The sequence below is a fragment of the Manis javanica genome, chromosome 16, assembly GCF_040802235.1.
Source record: "Manis javanica isolate MJ-LG chromosome 16, MJ_LKY, whole genome shotgun sequence".
In the NCBI taxonomy this organism is placed as follows: Eukaryota; Metazoa; Chordata; class Mammalia; order Pholidota; family Manidae; genus Manis; species Manis javanica.
In genome coordinates, this window is record NC_133171.1 from 10,559,905 (window position 1) to 10,582,693 (window position 22,789).

Genomic DNA, 22,789 nt, shown 5'->3' on the forward strand with positions numbered 1-22,789 from the left:
TAGGCCTGTTCAAGACTCTAGGGTGCAGCACACACTGTTGGTAATAAAGTGCACTTGTTGACTCCTAGAATGTCATTGCTAGTGACTGGTCTTGCTATTTAGTGTTGAGAATGGTTTATAAAGGATGATGATATAATAGTCTAGAAAAGGGATCACAGTGTACAGCCTGTAGGCCAAATCCAGCCAGCTGCCAATTTTCGGAAATAAAATTTTATTGGAACACAGCCATAGTGTTTACATATTATCTATGGCTACTTTTCATCCAAAATGGCAAAGCTGAGTAGTTTCAACAGGCACAGAGAACCTAAAATATTTTGTATCTGACCCATTACAGAAGAAGTTTGCCAATTCCTGGTCTAGAGGCTGTATTTGACATGTATGTGGCAAGTGCGGTTCCCCTGGGTCACTGGAAGTTAGCATGACTCTGGTAGGCAGCTTTTAAATGGCCTGCAAGACCCCCACCTTCTTGACTTCTTGCCCTTGTGTCATCTCCTCCCCTTGAATGTGGGCTGGATCTAATGACTCCACTTGAAACAAACAGATCACAGCAAAAGTGATGGATGTCATTTCTGTGACTTCTGTCCCACTGCTACTGCTTTCTCGGGTTGCATATTTTGATGAAGCAAGCTGCCCCGCTGGAGAGGCCCCCATGGTAAGGAACCTAAGGCCACTTCTGGCCAATAGCAGCAAGGAACTAAGGCCCTTCGTCCAATGGTCTGAAGTCACTGAATCCTGCCAACAACCATGTGACTGAGTTTAGGAGCACATCCTTCTCCAGTCAGGGCTTAAGATGAGTGAAGCCCAGCTGATACCTTCAATGCTGGTAGGAGACTCTAATGAGGAGGACCCAGTTAAGCTGTGCCAGATTCCTGATGCCCAGAAACTAGGTGAAAACAAATGTTATTTGAAGCCACTATGTTTGGGGGTAATTGGTTAAGCAGTGATGGGTAACTAATATAGTCCTGGAACCCATACTATAGACCTTGGACCACTTTGCCCATCATATTTTCCAGTACCTAGAAGGATACTGCCATGGACATTTACTGAAACTGTCTGGCCAGTGTCTGACCGTTTTTCCTGTTAGTGGAAAATCCTCAACTATGGGCATCGGTGGCCCTTTTCCCACGAGGGTAGTGTGTTCTAACCTCAATCTACAAATGCATGAGGCTGCTCACTGTCAGAAGGGACCAGCTCCAATGGCTTAAGGCACTCCAGGCCCACCCTGAGCTGAGGGTATCAATAACTCAGCACTTCTACATAAGCACCCATAAATAAGCTGAGAATCTCTGCTCACTGGTAGCCCCCGGCATGGGCGTACAACCTAGGTTTGGCCAACTTTGAAACTTGACTGAGTGATGAAAAGATGGAGGTGAGAGAGATGAAAGTCTGCTGTTTTACCTCCTGTGGTCTTTGTTTTTAGGCCTGGTCATTCAGTCTTCTGGTCACTTCTGAGAACCATTTAAAAGCTTTCCAGTAAGTTCTTAAAAGAGCTAGAATTGGCCCCTATTGTCTGCTGTTGAGGACCACAGCAAATAGACACATACCAATATTATAACATTACATGGCGAAGACTGAAAACAGGTGCAAAAAGACTGTGGACGAATTCAAAGCTAATTTATTTTACCACTTATATCTCTCTCTGTGTCTAATATTTTCATAATAAGAATTTACTTTTAATTATATACAATTTCCATTATGGAAACATTTTGGGATTTTCTTTCATATTTTTCTTATTAACAATTTTTGCAGTGTGTAATTATTGGATAGCCTTTTTTCCATTTAGCACATCATAACCACTTTTCCATGTGAAATTAGGCCTATATCTACTAAGTCAAAAGGAAGGGGTGCTTTTTCTAATTTGTCAGCCTCTTCCTTTTGGCAATACCACTGCCTAGGGAAGATGCATTAAAAAAAAAAAATTCAAACAAATGTGTTAATATGTATTCCCAGAGTCCTAATTCCACTGAATTCATACAGGATCATTTCTTCAACTAGTTCCTTTAGCTTTGTACTTAATTTGCTTCCATATTTCATCTTTCAATACTTACTTTTGAACATTTTTAGGCCAAAATTTCTTCCATATTTTCCATTTTTGTTACTTGATTTTGATTTTGGGGTGGGAAAAGTCAAAAGGTACAAATACCTGTATGTCTCTTGATAAATATCACCAAAGATAAGCTTTTCTTCAAAAACAATGTTATCAAGGTTCTCTGCCACCTTCATTATGAGAAAGTGCTGCCTCCCCAGAATCCTCCCCAACAACTAAAATTAATTTCTTAAGGTTGCTTTTTTCCTAATTTCTTAAGTTGCTGCTATAAAAAGCTTCCAATAAAATGTCACTTTTATTTTCTCAACCATTCCTTGGCTAAGTAAAGTTCTATAGAGTTTTTAAGTGTGCTGATAGAAAAAAATACATCTTCACAAATAAAACCTTGATAACTATTTCAAGAAAGTTTGATGAGGCTTGGAGCTATTTAGTCTACCTTGGCTTTTTAAATGGCCAACATTTAAAAGAGCTTGGCTTAATTTAACTCATTGTTACTGTAATATAAATGGAAGTTATAGAGCAATTTAAATACAATGACATCATATAATTTAATGTGCCCTCGCTTGAAAAAAAGTCACCAAACAATAGGTTACAATTATTGTAAGATAAATTCTAGCCGAAATAAGCAGGTGAAGAGAGGCAACAAAGGGCCAGGTAGTTCATTTGAGTACAGTTCCCAGGCGATATTCCCTGGTCCGAAACACAGGCTGGGGAAGTGACGCAAGTAGACAGGGAGTTTTTAAAGACGGTAGGGGGCGGCAGAGCTTAGATTTACAGCGGCAAGAGGATTGGCTAGCCTAAGGCACATTTTTCAGGTTGGGAGGGGGCAGCAGCAGGGGACTTTGGCACTTCATCAGTGTCCGACGGTGCTCACTCCTCCCTCCGGTGCCTCCAGCCTTACAATCATCAGATATTTTTATTAAAGAACAACAGAGCATCTAGTTGTCTGGGTAACTGGGGGAGAATTAGACTGAATTACTTTGTTAGTTCTGGCCTTCAATTAAATTGCCATTTACCTATCCTCTTCAAAACCAAATAAATCTCCGTTCATCAAAACGTTCCTTGTTTATTTGGCCAAGGAAGTACAATCATGTCTTTGGAAGCAAACAAAATACCAGAATTCCTATCATGTAGTTTGCACTTGTAAAGCTCGACTTTGACAGCTAGGGAAGGGATAACCTAAACAAAGGGAAGTAGTGAAAACAGAATGTAATGCTAGGACGGGACAGAGAGCAACACTTGGTAAGTTGTGCCAAATTAGTCAACCAAGCAAAGCACTCTACCGGGAGCTGCAAAGTGGGAAGTCCTATTTTTTACTCTGCTGACCTCGGTGAATACTGTCTTGTTTTAGAAATGAGAATAATTCTTTGCTACCTAACAGGTCTGTTGTGAAAATTAATGAGTCTATAAAATATTTTAACGTCTCTAGAAGCCCTTCCTAAATACACACTATATAACCTTACATTCATACAGTTCGTGCAGCCTCTTTGAAAATATGCCAATCTTTATTAGTATTCCTGTGACACCTTCTACCAATGTACGATCACTTTAAGTCCTCGTAAAATTAATAAAATGCTCACTATTTTAGGCGGGAGACTGCCGTCGGAAATGGTTTCCACTCCCCACCTGATACCTCCCACACATACATGCATGTTAAGGTATCAAACACTGTGGAGTATGAAGAGCTGTAGTCATAAATAGGGAGGTGGCAAACAGGAATCTGCACTGGGGCAAGAGCTCTCAGCAGAGCCGAGACCCCGGCGGGCACTCTCCAGACTGCTCCTCGGGGACCCGATCTGGGCCCCCGGGACCCAGGCCGCCCGGCTCGTCCGGGCCTGGAGGGCCCCGAGCGCTCCGGGCGCTCGCAGGGCGGGCTTGCAGCCGCCCCAGCGGGGCTCGATTACTTTCGCCTGGGCAAGAGGCAGCCCCGCCGCTCCAGCGGGCACCCTACGGTGGGGAGGTGGGGCGACGACAGCAAAAACCGGTAAAGCAGGAGATTCACCCGGGGAGGGCCGGGCGCGCGAGCGGGGAGGACGCGGACTTGTTGGAAGAGGCCGGACTTCCGTTGGGCCCCGGCGCCGGGAGCCACGCGCCCTACACCCTGCCGCCGACGGGCCCAGCCCCGCAGTCCAGGCCGCGCACCCCGGCCCCGCCCCCGGCCCGCGCGCCGGGCTCTCCGCGGGCGCCCTCCCACCCCGCCGCCCGCGCTCTCCCGCTCCTGGCGCAGCTGTCGCGCCTCCGTCCCGCCCCCTCGTGCAGCATCGCCCGCGCGCAGCGTCTCGCGCCGGCCCGGTCCGCCGGGAAACATCCGCGAGAGCAGCGACTGCGGAGGCCGCCGCAGCGCCTTCTCCTGCCGCGCTCCTGCCCTCGCGTCCGGGCCCGCGCTGAGGTCAACGTGCTCTCGCAGCCTCCCCGGGCCTGCCGCCCACTCCCGGGCCTCCGAGTGCCCAACCGTCGCGCTCTGCCTCGGCGCGCGGCCCGCCGCCTGGTTCCCGGGCGGGCGAACCAGGTTCCAGGTGCCGACGGCCGCCGCGACAGCGCCCCCGGGAAGCCGAGGAGGAAGGAGCGGGAAGGTGGAGGCGGCCGCAGGCTGAGTCGCGGCCGGGATGTCCGGGCAGCCGCCGCGGCCACCGCCGCAACAGCAGCAGCTGCCCCCGCCCCCGCCGGCAGCCGTGGCCCCCGACCCGGGAGTGGTCCTGCCGGCGCCCCCGGGAAGCCGAGGAGGAAGGAGCGGGGAGGTGGAGGCGGCCGCAGGCTGAGTCGCGGCCGGGATGTCCGGGCAGCCGCCGCGGCCGCCGCCCCCGCCGGCAGCCGTGGCCCCCGACCCGGGAGTGGTCCTGCCGGCGCCCCCGCCTGTCAGCGCCGCTCCTCTCCGGCCAGCTTGCCCGGCGGCGGCGGCGCACCCCCGGACCTCGCCCTGAACGAGCAGGAGAAGGAGCTGCAGCGGCGGCTGAAGCGCCTCAACCCGGCCGTGGACGAGCAGGAGACTCACCCTGCCTCGGTCCTGGAGGCCGAAGGACAAGTTCAGCTACATCGGCCTTTCTCAGAACAACCTGCGGGCGCACTGCAAAGGTACCGGGCGTGCGTCCTGCGGTGGGAGTGGGGCCACCGACCCGACGCGTCCGCCGCCGGCCCCTCCCCGCCCCCCCGGGGCTCCGTGCCCTCCGAGATGACCCGCCGCCCGCTCTGCTCCTGCGAGGGCGAGATTCTTGGAAGCGGAAGGTGAGTGTAACGCGCGAGGTCTAGTGCAGCTGTGAATCCCAGGCCAGGACTAGCACACCTTGATGGAATCCAGGATGACAGGACAGAACTCGCTTTTTGATTTCGTTTTAAGATAAATCTTGGGTTTTGTGGAGAGGAATCTGTGGCCTCGGAGTTGGGTTACATTGTTCTGCAGGTGATGATGGGTCAGGCATTCTCTTCTAACGTGGGAGGAGAGAAGCACGATTCCGAGGTATGATTGCTGATGAAGGGGGGAGGGCCCTGGGTGGGGGGGAGATCGGTGGAGGATTTGGGCCAGAATTAGGCCAGATACTGTCCAGGGGGACAAAAGGACCAAGAGCCCAAGTTTGCCACCAGTGTGTCTTACTAAAAGCAACCGGCAGCGTAGGAGAGGTGAACCCTCAGGAGCGCGCGTTTCTTAAGCGAGCAGAAATCTACCACCGCTGTTTGGAAATGCCCTGTTCACATTGCTGGCATTACAGGAAGTCCAGTTGTAAACAGGGTTTTAAAATGTTGCTTAGTATTTTAAAGGAAATACGCTTATGTTTTATATCGGCAGTTAAAAAAACAAACCTTAGGTTTGCGCTTGTTTCCCTCCTCCCTTACCTACCTTTCCTATTTTAAAACAAAGCGTTAAGATCAGTTGTATATAAAATTCTAAGTTGCTGTGGGAATTTTTGAAATGTAATCCAAATTAATAGAATGCCTCAAGTTTATTTGTTTGGGGGGAAAAGAAAAATCAATCTAATGTATTCATTTGTCTAGAAACAAATCAAGTATTTTAGGCCCCAAATCTGAAGCAGGAGCCCTTACATTCAAAAGCAGCCTCGTTTTGATTGGCTACAAAGGGAGGGTCTTAATCAGATACTAGTGACATGGATTTAGAGGGTATAGGCAGCCGTTGTGGTTAAAGTATACAGAATTGAAATTTGAGAAGAACCTTGATAAATAAGTAACTATTTAATCAGAAAGAATGGTCACAGGAAATGTACCAAGTGATTTGGCTGCAAAGAATCACACACAAAAACAGGCCTTGTTGAATATTTCTTTTTATCCATACATTCAGAGAAATGCTTTCAATTTCTAAAATGTTAGGTTACATAAATGGCTGAAAATTATCTTTTTTTTAAAGGACATTTTGTTAATACTTTGGGAAGGCTATTATTTTATTTTGTGTTTTAGTTTGTATGAACTCTTGTCTGTTGTGAAATGTTACTCCTCATCTGGAGAAAGATTTTTGTTAGACTTGACAAACTCGTATTTTAAATTTATGGTGAATGGTTAATAATTAGCCTTAAAAATCAAAGGTAGAAGATAGGGAAGATTATGGAACAAAGAATCCTAACTTTCAGGAGTCCTGCAATCATTTGTAATTTTAGGCATGTTACAAGACAGGGCCTCGGTTTCTTCCTCTGAGTAATGAGGGAGTTGAGCCTTCGTGGTTGGTAGGGAAATTTCCAGCTCTGAATTTCCAGGATAACTAAGATTTGTGATTACAGCTTATTTAGTATTGTAACATACCTTATTTACTTCTACTAACTCCTTTTACATAAAATTGATGATTTGGGTCAGAGAAAAGTGCAAGCTCATGTGAAATTGATTGGAGTTTGGAATATTTACGACACTGCTGTCTCGATTACTTTTCCTGTTGGCATTTTCATTACTTTTTGTTGTGTAATACTAAGATTCACTTTCTGGAAACTTCACCCTTTTGTAAACATAAATCATCATTTCTGGAAGAACAGATGCAGTTGTTTGTCATACTTTTTCTTTTCTCTCCCTCTCTCCTGTCACACACACACAGTCCCTTTTTCCCCTTCTACTGCTGCTTCCTCTTGTTTTTAATGTGTGGGGTTTTTTCCTGTTGTTTTTCTGTGTTCCTTCCGAGGGGACCACACCAAAAGTACCCAGCTGCTCTTCCCAGTAATAAGGGAAGGGAGCAAAGGGGAAGTGTCTTAGGTAGTTGGTAACAAAACTTTGAAGTCCCAGAATACCCAGAGTGAATTTTGTTTAACTTGTTATTGTACTGCATTGATTTTACCTAAGGATTTTGAGACACTGTTAAGATGAAAAACTACTGTTCATTAAGTATTGTTGATAATTACAGAATGTCAAAAGATTGATGAAAACCCATTTTCTGGAATGATAAGGATTTTCCTTACCCGTGAAGTAGAAATATCTTAGTCTCCTTCGCTTTGAACATATTCTCTTTTTTTTAATTATTTTGTTATCATTAATCTACAGTTACATGAAGAACATTATGTTTACTAGGGTCCCCCCTTCACCAAGTCCCCTCACAAACCCCATTATAGTTACTGTCCATCAGCGTAGTAAGATGTTGTAGAATCACTACTTGCCTTCTGTGCTGCACAGCCCTCCCCATGCCCCCATCCCCAACAATATTATAGTGCTAATCTTAATACCCCTTTTCTTTTTCCCCCACCCTCATCCCTCCCTTCGCTCCCGTCCTCTCCAGTCCCTTTCCCTTTGGTAACTGCTATCGCCATCAGTAACTACACTGGTGGCTGTTTTACAGATTTTTTTTTCTGAACAGAAATGCCCAGTAAATACTGGCTGCATCTGGAAGTTAAGAATGCCTTTGGCTGGGGGAGCAACAAGGTGAAGGAAGCTTTATTTACAAAGGATGGGGAAGGAGGGGTGAACTGTCAGTGCCCTGCAGTGGCGTCTGTCCTTCTGTGCTTTGCTTTTTGCTGCCTTTTTTGACACAAGTTGGTAATGTGAGAAACACACTCACTGGTCCAAATTCAGTAAGTGGACACAGAGACAAAGAGAACAGCGGAGCGAGGCTTTAATGAGACGGTCTTGCAAGATCGAGTGTCTGGTGGGCAGGCACACCTGGGGAGTCTGGCGCCAATAATTTATCTCCTAGTGCACGAGTCCCTCCCCTGGTTTCTCATTGGCTGAGTACTGCAGGGTTCACATTCTTTCCGGGACATCGCCTAAGCTAGTTATATCTTTCTTTTACATTTGTCTTGATTTGATTGGTAGGTTTAAAAAACTCAAACAGGTATATCTAGGCTCTTACTAATTACCCCACCCCCATTCTCAGCCCAAGCAGCTTCCACCACGTGGCCCTTTGTTAATACCTTACTGTTAAAATGTTTAAACATCCTAGTGGGAATAAATCACATTTAGGTTTTATACTCTTTCCTAGCAGTAACTTGTGATTTCTATTCCCCATATTTCACGATGACAGGACAGAAAGGGGAGAGTGTCCTTTCTCACCAGTTTTCAGATGTTGTATCAGAAACGTACTCCTGTAGAATTAGTAGTCTCAAAGGATCTCATTCTTTTGAGTGAGGATGGATGCGTAAATTTGGGGAAACACAGCCAAGAAACAGTGAGGGAAGTGCTTGTGCCCATTACCCATCAGTAAATGAGTTATATTCCTTTGTCTTCAGCCTACTGGTTGGTTTGGTGCCCAGGCCTGTTTAGACTTACAGAGTTCTGAAATAAGACATTGTACTTGGTTTCCTCCTCTGGCCAAGGCTAACTTTGGGCTGCTTTTGTGTGAGTTTTTAATGTCCCTTTGGTATGCTGATGTTCCCCCACAAGGAGAATCATATGTCAAGCGCTTTCAGGTCGCTTGGTTTACTTACTTCCTGGTGATGAGTGGGAATTCATAGTTTTGGGGTTCATTTGTTGTCACAGTAGAGGAGGAAAAATGAGTCAGAGGTGTTCTGAATGCCAGAGTACTGCTGCCTCCCAGGCCTTACCCTTTGACACCGACCAAGGCGAGAGGGCATCCACCTTCTGTCAGCAGATGTTGGAGCACCAGCCCTCTTCTCCCCTTTTCAGACGGCAATACTCTGCAGTCCCCCTTTATCTGCAGGGGATATGTTCCTTTACGGTACAGTGGATGCGTGAACCATAAGTTAGTACCTAACCCTATATATACTTTCCTATACATACGTAGCTGTGGTTCCCATTAATTTATAAATTGGGCACAGTAAGAGATTAACAACTAGCAATAAAATAGAGTAATTATAACATCATACTGTAATGAAAGTTAGGTGAATGTGGCTTCTCTCTCAAAATGTTACCGTACTGTTCTCACCCTTATTGTGATGATGTGAGCCGTGATGTGATGAAGTGGGGTGAATGGCCAAGACCTTGAGAAGTGGCCCTGGACTGTTTTTGACCTGATGGAATGTCAGGAGCATCATCTGTTGGTAGATCTCCCTAGAAAGCAAAACCTCTGGTGAGGGGCACTACTGTATTTCTTTGAAATAAGCCTGCAATTGAAAAAAATCCAATTGGTTTTGGAAAAGAAAAAAAAACCTCCAGTATCTAAATTGGGATTAGCTCTTGCTTAAAAGTAGTCATGCCGGTTTGTTTTGGGGTATGTGTGCGTGAGGGAGGTGTTTTGTTTTAAATCACATGAATGTTTATATTGTTAATAGAAACAAGGAATTTGGGACTAGAATAATCCTGCCGCTCCTCACAAGCCAGTTCTAGACTCAAATGTTTTTGAGCTCCCTAAATGTGGAACATCCCAAACGGTTGTAAGATGGATGGGGTGCCTATAGGGAGCCCCTTGAGAGCTGCTCTCATTCATTCATCTGCCACTGTTTGTTAGCTAGGTCTCTTCTGTGTCAGTGATGTAAGGGTCTTTTCTCATGCAGCTCAGTTTTTGTTCCAAGACTGAAAATAAAGGATGAAAAAAAGAGGTACCACACTTAAGTGAGCTCATTCACGTAGAAAGGGAAGACCATAGGTGAAGAGGGTAAGGAGATCATCTCAGATTTTCCTTCTAGACAGTCTCATGATCCAGATCTTAGAAGTGTTACAGTTGAATATGTTTAAAAAAACTATTTCTGGCCTTACAGTATGTCAGGCACTCTGCTGCTAGATGCTAACAATACAAAAATCATTAAGACTGGCTGCTTCTGGGGAGTTTGGACTAAAAAATATTACAGATATGGAAATCATATAGTAAGTGCTCTGAAAGAGCTATGTGTACTGACTTGAGTATACACAGATAAGCGTAATGATAAAGGCTGCTTCTGACTCACAGACTCTAAGAAGGGACTAGCAGTTACCAAAGGGGAGGGATTGGGGAGGGCAGGTGGAGAGGGAGGGAGAAGGGGATTGCCGGATGTTATGATTAGTCCAGTTGGTATGGGGGAGGTCACAGGGAAGATAGTGTAGCACAGAGAAGAAAAGTAGTGACTCTGGCATCTTACTACGCTGATGGGCAGTGACGGCAATGGGGTATGGGGGAAACTCAATAATATGGGTGAATGTAGTAACCACATTGTTTTTCTTGTGAAACCTTCATAAGAGTGTATATCAATGATACCTTAATAAATAAATAAATAAATAAATAAATAAATAAATAAATAAATAATATCATACTTAATGGTGCTATAGATAAAAATTTAGACACCTGTTAGCAAGACTCAGAAATGGTCCCTGTGACAACTGTCAGGAGCATAAGAGTGATAGCTTTGTTATGTGCATCTTGTGTACATTTAAAATTATTTTGAAATTAAAATGGTGCTGAGCACCAATTATGGATAATTTCAACTTACTGTGTTCTTTTTTTAAATACTCAAACTAAATTTTTCCTTATTGCTGTTAATTAATGTAATTTGACATATGTGTCTATACTGTGACACATACATTTTCAAAATCAGTCTCAGAATAACAGTTATACCTTTGAAAAAAATCTACGTTTTTACATTATATATATATTAGCCAGCTGAAAAGCTGCTCTCTGTGGCTTTGCCTCACTGGCCCGGGACAAGGTGCTGGAGCGGATTCGTCTGTGCTTATCTGGGGGAGTTGGAAGCTCTGGGTGCAGGCGCAGCTGCTAAGCCTGGACGTTCCTTTCTCCCTAATCTGTTTCTGTCTGCTCCTCGGTAGATAAGGCAAAGGCCTTTGGAGTATTAAGAAAAATAATATACTTGAATGCACTCTGAAAAACTTGTCAGCTGCTGTATATTTTTTACAGCTTTCCTTCTCAAACTTGAAAAAACAGGCCTTTTTCATCAAAATTTATTTTGGGGCATCTTAAGTTATTTTGATAAGCAGAATTATTCCTACTTTTTTTCTCTTTATTTCTTTTTGTGGACCTTGTGTTCTTATAGTCAAAGAAACCAGTTGTAAAAAGACATATTAGCAATAATGGGGGCATTCAACATACACTAGGTGTTTGATATTAAGGGAGCATCTTAATTTTGTTAAATGTAACAATGTCAAGGTGGCTGCAGTGGACCCAAGATGGCCACCAATTCTCCTGCCACCCCCTTAAAGTTGTATTTATTTTTGCCAAGTAAAACTGGTATATGTTTAAGATGGTAAAGTGGAGAAACTAGGTCTTTGGAGGTTTGTTTTGTCTTCTTTAACTCTGTCTTTGTTTTTTTTTGTTTTTTTTTCATCCATGTTGTAGCATGTATCAGGGGTTCATTCATTCATTCATTTATTTATTTATTTATCATTAATCTGCAATTACATGCAGAACATTATGTTTACTAGGCTCCCCCCTTCACCAAGTCCCCCCCCAGCGTAGTAAGATGTTGTAGAATCACTACTTGTCTTCTCTGTGTTGCACAGCCCTCCCCGTGCCCCCTCCCATTATACATGCTAATTGTAAGGCCCCCTTTCTTTTTTCCCTGCCCTTCTCCCTCCCTTCCCACCCATCCTCCCCAGTCCCTTTCTCTTTGGTAACTGTTAGTCCATTCTTGGGTTCTCTGAGTCTGCTGCCGTTTTGTTCCTTCAGTTTTTCTTTGTTCTTATACTCCACAGATGAGTGAAATCATTTGGTACTTGTCTTTCTCCTCCTGGCTTATTTCACTGAGCATAATACCCTCTAGCTCCATCCATGTTGCTGCAAATGGTAGGATTTGTTTTCTTCTTATGGCTGAATAATATTCCATTGTGTATATGTACCGCCTCTTTATCCATTCATCTACTGATTGGACACTTAGGTTGCTTCCATTTCTTGGCTATTGTAAATGGTTCTGCAATAAACATAGGGGTGCATCTGTCCTTTTCAAACTGGGCTGCTGCATTCTTAGGGTAAATTTCTAGAAGTGGAATTCCTGGGTCAAATGGTATTTCTATTTTGAGCTTTTTGAGGAACCTCCATACTGCTTTCCACAATGGTTGAACTAATTTACATTCCCACGAGCAGTGTAGAAGGGTTCCCCTTTCTCCGCAACCTCACCAACATTTGTTGTTGTTTGTCTTTTGGATGGTGGCTCTGTCTTTGTTTTTTTCTAGTTATAGCCCCATGCTTATTATCCAAAATGTGTTGGTTATGATTTTATTCACACAAATTAGAGAATCAACAGATTCTTCTGAAGTTCTTACAGATAGAAGTATTTAATAGAATTACTTTCCAGGGATTTGGTTGTAGGCATTTCATTAGAATCTCCAGTGTGAAATGTAAGTTACTACCTAAAGTTATTAGACATAGCAACACTGTTGAATCTTTATATAATTTAATTCAGCAATATTTATTGAGTATCAAAGAATATATTTTTTCTAATCTGGGTCCCCTCACTAGTAACTAAAGATAACTATGGAAGAAAACCAAAAAGAACTGACTTTGTCTCTTAACATTAAATAAGCTAACAGCTAAATTACTATTCATATAATTCATGATTTGACTGATTTTTGCTGGATATAAAATAATTGAGCTTTCCCACTTAAGTGAATTATTTTTTACTAACATATACATTTTAAAATTAAGGAAGTCATAGCCATTATAAAAAATTAACTCAACTTCGAAAAAAGTAAAAATTACCTAGAATCTTTGTTAGATTACAAAAGCAGTAAGTTGTATCTATAATTTTGAGTCTTACTTTTTTTCCCCTGATCTGCAATTGCAGGCATTCCCTACGTATTTAGACAGTCTCTGAAAATAGGAATTTTGACAGCTAAGAAGGGCATTAGCGATCAGTCAGCCCAACCCTACATTTTACATGAGGAAATGAGCTCAGATGTGTCATAGCTGTCCAGAGTGGCAGACACGTCAACCTCTGAGTCTCGTCTCCTCATCTTCCCACCACACTAGGCTTTCCACCTGCTTCTGATGTCAGACATTCACCCAGATGTGTACATTCACATTTTCTACCTTTCTATAAAGGGATTTTTTTTCTGACAGTCTCCTGAGTGTAATCGTCTCTGTGTGTTTACTTAGGGTTTACTACTCAACAAGCAGAAACCATTGTATCTGTGTCGGTCAAGACCATGGAGGCCAACATGGACATCGTGTACAAAGACATGGTCACCAAGGTGCAGCAGGTTAGCTTGTCAGAGCATTGAGCAAATTTTAAATCTAAAGGTGGAGTGCTATTTGTGATATAGTTTGCTTTTGAAAAACATGTAATTTTAACCATAGTTGAGAGGCAGATGGTTACAGTGGCATAAAAAATATTTATTCAAAGCTATTTAGCCAACTATTGTAGAGTGCTTGTGCTTGAAAACTTACTCGGCCTGAAAACTGACCACAGTGGTCAACCCTACTTAATGAAATGGAGGTGTGGCCGGGAATACAGCAGTGTGTTTTTGAGCTACTGGCCCTCCGACTGCCACCCTTTCAGCTGTGATCCACTGGACAGTGACACTGGACTTGAGAGCTTATTCTTTTCCTTGGAAAAGAGGATGACCTTGCTGACTCTTTTCTCATGCCCACAGCCTTCTAATTTCTCATTAAGCTGATTGTAGGTAGGGGTAGTGGGAGGGGGCCCTCCTCGACTGGACTAGGTCATACGTTTTGTTCTTTTTCTAGGAAATCACTCTTCAGCAAATAATGTCTCATTGCTAATGTGAAAAAAGACAGGATTATTTTGGAGAAGAGTGAATTTTCAGTCCTTAGAGCAGAAAATGAGGTAAAGAGCTGCTCATGCTTATGAAATGCTTTCTATTAAGACATTGAGACATAATGTGTAGAAAGTGCACAAGTATTCATCTTGATACATCTTGACAAAATGTACCCTGCCAGTCAGATCAGGGAGGACATTGCTGGCACTCCAGGCCTACCTACGGCCCTTCTTGTAACCCCCTCCTCTGAGGAAACCAGTATCCTGGCTTACTTTAACATTGACTGGTTTTGAGTATTCCAGAGCTTCAGCTGATGGGATCGTACGGTGTGTCTTAGAGCAGTAGATCATCTTCTCCTTTGTCTATCATATGTGAAATACGCCACATTACTGTAGTACGGTGCACATTAGAATTGTTTCCAGTTTTTGGTTATGAATAAATGCGGCTCTAAAAATATCCCTTAGTTTCAAGTATGGCAGATGGGATCAGCATTTAAATAAGTATTATCTTCGCATCTTACTTCTTGTTTTCAGTCTTATTTAAAGTTCCAAAACATAAGTTCACTGACTGCCTGATGATTTTAGCCTTGTAAGAAACCTTTTAAGGGAAGATTCCTTCTCTTCATCAAAAAAGGTAAAGCTGAAAGCTCTCAGCATTGTCCTTGAAGTCAGCTATTTGAGGGCAGAATCAGTTAAAAGAAAAATTGAAGGAGGTAGTAAAGAAAGGGCCTCTGAAGGTAAACGTGTGTTAGAAACAGTCGTGCCTTCCTGGCTTGACACTCATTTTTCTGCCGCCGAGACCTGCAGTTGATGTATTCTCAGCGTAGCCAAGTTCGCTGAGGGAGGGATTTGAAGAACTTATACTTAGGTACAGGTTCTAATATTTGTTACCAAGTTTTATATTTTTCTTCTAACCTTCTAAACATATCCTTGACTTGTTTCTTCTTAATGTGTTTTTAGAAAATAAAACTTGAACTACATCAGGAAAACAACAAGTAATGGTAAGATCCTTGATCCTGTTTCTTGCTTGTTTGCAATTACATAAGCTTAGTAATAAATAAATGTCAGAAATACATTATATGTTCTTAAAATTTTAATACTGTGTTAAATATTTCTGTAAGATGTCTCAAAAGTACCCAGTGGGAGATTTAGCTAAGAACACAGCCAATTAGTAAACTACTGATATCTGTAACTAAATTAAGAAAAATATGTTCTAGGAGGAATTAAGTCATTTTTAAATGGAAATTTTCTAAAGTAGCCACGTGGAACCCTTTGATTCTCTTGTCTTTAGAGAATGACACAGGATGTTAAAATGCTAACGTACCAGCTGTTGGATCTCTTTTTAAGTGGAAAGGACATGATGTTGAAAAGAAGAAAACATTTTGCTGAGTGTCAGAAAAAAGGCTTTATTTAAACCAGAATTTAATATTTTGCATCTTTTGAGTTTATCTCTCCTTTGAGTCCCAGGAACAGCTTTATTCATAAATTCCACAATGAGATTATATTGTGAATTTTGAGGTTAAAAACAACAGTAAAGCACTTGGGACTGACTTCAGCATAAAGGGGGTTATTTGTATACATGCCTAGCAAGTCCCAAGAAGGAGCTGACCTAAGACATGGCTTGACCAGCATCTATGGCATTATTCGCCCCTAGTTCCGCTTCCCTGCGAGACCTGGCCCTGCCCCTTCCCCGGGCCGCCCATGAGTTGGAAGTGATGGAGGCTTCACATCCTCAGAAGGTCTGGGTTTCTTATTTTGGGTCTCTCTTTGTTGTTTGCCCTCTTACTAGGATGAAATGATCAAAGTCCAAACAGATACCAAAGTAGACTTCAATCTAGAAAAGAGCAGAGTGAAAGAATTGGTATATTACTTTACAGGTATGTTACTAATGGAGTATGAGTTAATTTTTTTGCAGGATGGAAAGCTTGGTCCAGTCTGAGTTCATATATAGTTCACAAGTACTCTTAAATATTTGTATGTCAATACTAGTTTATTTTTCTAAAAAAAAAAAAGAAAAAATTTTAAGTTTTTTCGTTATTTTAATTACATTTGGATCAGGGTATAAATTTAATACTTTCAAAAGTAACATTATAATTAAAATCTTGGTCAAGTCAAGTTTAAATCTTTTTTTGTCTCAGAGGTACTAAACTATATGTCACTTAGACTTAATAAAGAAATTAAACTCAAATCTTGATCTATTTCATACTGACTTAAACCTCCACAGCACCTTATTTTACAAAAGTTAAGTTGGTTATCTGACTTAATATTAAATTAATATTAAAATCTATCCTGAAATACAATATCAAAAAAATATTTCCATAGTTTTATTTTTTTAGTAGAGAAATCTCAATGATTTTATTGCGTTTTCTTGAAATGGAAATTCTAAATGCCTCTACGTTAAATAGAAATTTTTAGGTAGGACAAGTAGTGCTATACATTTGTTACCAAGAAAAGATCACAAAATGTTTTTTTGTAAATAATTAGGCTGAGGGTATATATACCTGAACAACAATTTGTAGGCTCATGCACAGGACCTAAGAAAGCTTTGGAAATACTGGTCTGCTAGCCTTGCTTTTTCAAAGATAATGCACATAAATACAATTATTTTCCCTCAGAGCTTCCACAGTAACACTTTTTTTACTTTTTTTAACTGAACCATAATTGACATATTAGTTTCAGGTATACAACATAACAATTCATTATTTGTATATATTGCAAAATGATCACCACAGTAAGTCTAGTTAACATCCTATACCACAGATAGCTATAAATTTTTTATTCTTGTAAAGAACTTTATGATCTACTTGATGTTAGAAACTTTCAATTATGCAATACAGTATTAACTATAGTCACCATGCTGTACATTACATCCCCAGGACTTATTTACTGGAAGTGTGTACCTTTAGACCCTCTCCACACATTTCATCCACCCCACCCCCACTTCTGGCAACCACGCATGTGTTCTCTGTACTTATGAGCTTGGTTTCTTTTTTATTTTTAGATTCCACATGTAAGTGATGTACAGTATTTGTCTTTCTCTTCTGATTTATTTCAGTTAACATAATGCCCTCAGGTTCCATCCGTGTTGTCACAAATGACAAGATTTCCTTCTTTTTTATGGCTGAGTAGTAGTAGTAGTAGTAGTAGTAGTAGTAGTAGTACGTAGTAGTTAGTAATAGTTAGTAGTAGTAGTAGTAGTAGTAGTAGTGGTGTATGTGTCACATTTTGTTTATGTGTTCATCCCTCAGTAGACATTTGGGTAGCTCCAGTGTCTTGGATCCTGTAAATAATGCTGCAGTAAGCATAGGGATACAGTAAGTTGTATGCTTCAGGTTCTCTGTTTAAAAAGATGTGTCAGCACAGAGAAGACAGGTAGTGGCTCTATAGCATCTTACTATTCTGATGGACAGTGACTGCAATGGGCTATGTGGAGGGAACTTGATAATACGGGTTAATGTAGTAACCACAACGTTGCTCATGTGAAACCTTCATAAGATTGTATATCAATGATACCTTAAAAAAAAGGGAGATGTGTTGGGTTGCCTCTAGTGATGTTTAACCCATCTACATGTTCAAGCTTTATTTGGGTTTGATAACATTAATTAGATACCTTTTTTATTCTTGGCATAGTGAGAAATAGAGCAGATAAAAGCATTTTTCACTAACACAGAACTGGATATACAGTTGACGTTTGTTGTTCACAACCATTATTATGCCCATATTATCTATTCTTTTATTCACAAAACACTTTTCAACAGTGAAGATTAAACCACCTACTAGCACTAAAATAATCACTAGCATGTGACATCTAGAAACACTTTCAGCTACCTTTGTCCTTATAGATGTATATTGAGCAAAAATTCTGAATTCACTTGATTTAGGAAGATGCCTGTAGCTAACCAAGCTGGTGAGACAGGGACCATGGATGTAGTCAGAGTAGGGTGAGGGCCTCCGGAGGGGGCAGGGTGAGATATTTGCAGTCAGAGCAATGTAACTACATGCAAGGAAACCCCCCTACTAAAACTCTGTTAAACATTGAGCTCTAGAATCCTTGATCTCAAGAAGAAATCATCAGAGGAAGTTACTTGTATTTAATTAATTCTAAATATTCAGGGACCACTTAACAAGTCCACACCCCTAAGTTTTTCATGTTCTCGAAAAATCCCCAGCTGCCTGTAAAACCCCCTAGACAACGCACCACTACGGACTCTCCTGTTCCCTCCTGGCATGAGCCAGGAGCTCTGTCCTTTCACTTTATCTCTAAATAAAAGCCTGTACCTTGTTCTCCTTCCTACCTTGACTGTTTGTGAAGCTCATTCTTTGGCTTTGTGAACAAGAACCCCAGCATCACTGGGAAGCATATACCTAGGAGGTTCAGAAATAGGGAATGTGAACATGGATTAAAGCCAATGAATTACCAGCTGAGAAGTTGCTCTTGGTAATCGTAAACCAGAATTATTTTGAAGTGCAGGACAGTATAGTATACTGTTATGCAGCTAGCATGTATTAAACATGCATTGATAAAGATGAGTTATTTGACCCTCTCATTCCCTTATATAATAAACTTATAATATTGTTTCAATTAAATGAACTGTGGTAATATTTACCACCAGTTTGAAAAGCAGGATGGCGTGTAAACTGCTGTGGGGTGCAAGGAGATGGAGCACATAGATGTGATGTTAAAAATCATGGTAGTGTTAAAATTTAGGCCTTTCTTTTCTCTTGGGACTGAATCAACATTGATGATGTAATGACTGGAGTTTGAAGGCATACAGAAAACCCAGTTGCATCCTACTCTCTGGTGGTGATATGATCCATAGCTCTCTGCTCATCTGAAGCCCTGACATTTATAAAGAGAAAGATGAACATACTTTGGTCCTAATACTAGTCCTTAGTTTGAGGTTTTGAGGTTTTTCCATCCTTTCTGTTCTAAACAATGCTTAGAAGTAATAATAATCTACTCCTCTGGTAGTTCCAGGGGAAAATTTTATAACCAGGAAGTGTCTAGATAGTTCAAAAGCATTAATTTTCCCCCTAGTACAATGTTAGTGAAGAATTTTAAATTATTCACTTAAATTACAAATTTGAATCTTCTCAGTTAAACGCTAATACCCACTACTGAAGAGATATGTCTGATTTTGGTTTCAATGTCAACCAAATTGCCTAAATATTTGCATAGACATTAATAGCCAAAGGCAGGACACCATTTTAATTCTGGGTAGAACTAGTTCCTTTAGTCACACTGTATTGTGACTAAGCCCAAGTGTTTTGTTTTCTTTTGTTTTTCAAATTGAAGCCAACTTGTGATGGTTCAGTGTAATTGTAGCTACTGATTTCCATTGTGTTTTATAATCACAAGGCAATATCTGTGTCACAGAATAGTATTTCCTTGAAACTAATTTTTTCCCAATTTTATCTTTCCCATCTTTTGTCTAAGCCTCCAGTAATGACCAGTTTTGTTTGTAGTTACAGTGGAATAACTCCTAAATTAAACTGTTTCCTACTTTTTTCAACCCTCTCAAAGCCAAAAAGCACATGACTCAGCCTCCATCTAAATGGGCCCCAGGGAATGCTATTTTAAAAGTGAGAGGAACCTAGACTTCACAAAGAGATGCGGAGATAAACACACCCGAAAGGTGAAAGCTGACAAAAGGGAATCCAGATACTGAAGCAGTGAGTGAACATGCATAAGAAACCTCAAAAAGCAGATCTAAAGGAGAGGGGCGAGTTGGCTACTTTATGCCAAGGGGATGGGATTTCTAGTATTACATATTCTTGCAAGTACTGAGACAGAATATTTAAGGCACCAGAGAAGAGGAGAGAGAAAAGAATAAATCAGAATCTGACCTATATTACTTGTTTGTTTCAGTATTCATTGAATGAAAGGAAGCTGCTGGAAATAAAGACAGAAATGGTGGCATTGGTAAGAAATGAGACTTAGTCGTTTTATTCATCTTTGCTTCATCTTATGCGATTACTGCTGTGTGTAGTGATGTGTTAATAGATGTATGCAAGTTTAATGTCACAGGTTTTTTTAAATTGTGAAATACATAAAAATTACCATCTTAGCCATTTTTAAGTGTACAGGTCAGTGGCCTTCGGTACATTCACGTTATTATGCAGCCATCACCACCATCCATCCACAGGACCCTTCTCATCTTACAGGACTGAAACTCACCTACGAAACACCAACTACCCATTCCACCCTCCCCAGCCCCTGGCAGCCACCCTTCCACTTTCTGTCTCTATGGTTTGACTACTCTAGGGACCTCATACAGGTGGAATCATACAGTATTTGTCCTTTTGTGACTGCTTATTTCACTGAGCGCAATGTCCTTCAGGGCATCCGTGTTGTAGTATGTGTCATAATTTCCTTCCTTTTTTCCATTGTGTGAACATAATTTTGATTATCCTGTCAATGGACACTTGGGTTGCTTCCATCTTGTGGCCATGGTGAATAATGCTGCTGTGAACATGGGCTTTCAAATAGCTGTTAGAGACAGTTTTCTATTTTGGGGGGTATATACCCAGAAGTGGAGTATCCTAAGTTTTTTTGCATCTAACAAAATATTTGATTATCTTAATGAGAGTTTAAATCTCAGTGATTGAGAATAATAAGGAATGGAGACTTCTGTGTTTTTGAGTTATGGCATGCATTACCTCTATCCTGTTTTACCTGGGATCTCTGAAACCTAAAAGAGCTTCTGTGAGAGAATACTGGAATATTCCTCTTGGGAAGGACCTCTGGGACTGGCAGAGCAAAGGGAATGCATCCAAAGTGGTTTAACACTAATGAGTCTCTCTGTTTTAAAAGCATGCCCAGCAAGATCGTGGTGTCACCCAGACAGACAGGAAGATAGACACGAAGGTCGCTGGCCTTAAAACTATTGCTTGAGTCACAGAAGCTTGACAAGATTAAATATGTAGCAGGTGAGCTTTTTTGTAGCTAGGTAGTTAAAACAGGTGAAAAATAAAGTAAATAAGATTCGCAAAACAAGTCAAAGACAAATTTGCACTTCGTTGATTCTAATATAACTTTTCTCATCCTTTAACATCTCCAAAATTAGAAGGCATCTTAACAATTTCCCGCCAATGGAGTATCATACTATGATTGGCATTTTTCCTTTCTTAGTGGTAATTTAAAAATTAAATACTTTATAATTGATGGAATTGATAAGGCATTATCTCTGAGCTATAGCTATTTGGAATTTTTTTTAGTGAAAGTCAAGATGGAATATTTCACAGATAGCATGAACAAGCTTTTGAGTTGTGATCTTTCTGCTTCAATTGATGACCCTCCTTCTAAGGAGTTATTTTGCTTTTGTGGTTTTTGAGCCATAAGAGGGAATGAAGATTCATGTACCAAAAAAATAGTCTTTGTATTTTAACTCACATTTAACATTTTGGATTAATTGATATTTTTAAATTAAATAGAAGTAAAATTTTGCTCATTAAGTTTCCTCATAAAGGGTGTGTTCCTGTGTAGTACATATACATATATTTTATGACCACAGAATTTTTGTGATTCTAAACTTTTATTGAAAAGTTTTCTTGCATATTGGATAGATTTGTGCTTTGAAAATGATTTCAAGGTGTGGGGATTTTTGGATAGGCAGGTAGTTCATGGACTATGGTACATTAGTGAGCAATCTAAGGTTTTTGGGTTTTTTTCACTTTGCTATATAATTGTCTGTATGTTTTCTTAATAAAAAGATGTTCCCTCAAGTAACTTAATAAAACTAATGCTGTGTTCAATTATTTTTTTCTTACAGGGTCTGTGTTTACATGCCTAACAGTAGCTCTGGGATTTTATCGCCTGTGGATGTAATAAATTCTCTATTTAAAGAGCTCTCTTAATTGTTTTGCCTTAAAAATACCAGGTTGTTGTGCTTTTTGTTTTTCTCATTTCAAATTTTAATGCTGATTTTGATTTAATTTACATTATTTATTTTATGCAAATTATGGACCTATAACCAAGGCAAAGAAGTCAGGAATTTCATAATTGCCCCTTTCACCTCTTCTATTTAATTGACTTCATAACACTGAGTGGTTTGGGACAAAGCATTGAAGACTCCACTCAGCTGGACCAGTGAGCTTGGTCTAATCTGTGGGATATACCAGCAGGAAATATTGTATAACTTTCTTTAATTTTAAATCTTTGTCACATGGAGAATTTGGGGTCTCCACTTAAAAGGCACAATGGCTTTACTAAGTGCCAAAAATCATCGAAACTAAACCAAGAGCAGCAATTCCTCCTCACCTAACGGCCCGTCCCTGACGGCAGCCAGTCTCTGTCTGAAGAGGATCGTTAGTGGTTGGTATGTTAATGATACAGCTGTACTGTACACTGAAAGGAGATTTTTTCTTTAAATTTCTACTGTCCTACTAAATTATCGTTATAGTTATTTTTTATGTTTCTTCCAGTAGAAAATCTTGTTGCTTAATCAAGTGTTGTAATTGTAATGGGAACTCTTTACCTCTTAGAGGGCTAGGCTTCTCTCTCCCTACTTGTCACTGGTCCTTCTCCTCTGCCTCTTAACTTGAGCGCTATAATGATCCTCCACTTGTGGCATTGCCTGCCTAGAGCATCTCGGCATGGATGCCTACTTCAGTTCGTGGGACAGCCTCTACTTCCCTGCTGGTCTCACCTGCTTCTTATACAGGGGACGGCACTCCATCCCTGTGTAGCAGTGTGCGGATAGTTAACGTACATGATTCTTAGAAATGT

The 22,789-nt window shown here is 41.1% G+C and overlaps 1 protein-coding gene across 1 annotated transcript; it reads left to right on the plus strand.

The window, feature by feature from the left end:
- Positions 1 to 1,363: 1,363 nt before the first annotated feature.
- Positions 1,364 to 14,130, plus strand: LOC118968380 (uncharacterized). The gene is made up of 5 exons (XM_073225018.1): positions 1,364 to 1,369; positions 1,421 to 1,473; positions 3,749 to 5,269; positions 13,440 to 13,543; positions 14,031 to 14,130. Exons 1-5 carry the CDS (start codon positions 1,364 to 1,366, stop codon positions 14,069 to 14,071), a joined length of 1,725 nt encoding a protein of 574 aa, XP_073081119.1. The 3' UTR covers positions 14,072 to 14,130.
- Positions 14,131 to 22,789: the final 8,659 nt, after the last annotated feature.

What these genes read in the sequence shown, in the direction of transcription:
- LOC118968380 (XM_073225018.1), top strand. An exon ending in GAGATTCTTGGAAGCGGAAG is followed by an intron (nt 5,270 to 13,439) that starts GTGAGTGTAACG and finishes GTGTTTACTTAG; the next exon opens with GGTTTACTACTCAACAAGCA. An exon ending in TGGTCACCAAGGTGCAGCAG is followed by an intron (nt 13,544 to 14,030) that starts GTTAGCTTGTCA and finishes TTCTTTTTCTAG; the next exon opens with GAAATCACTCTTCAGCAAAT.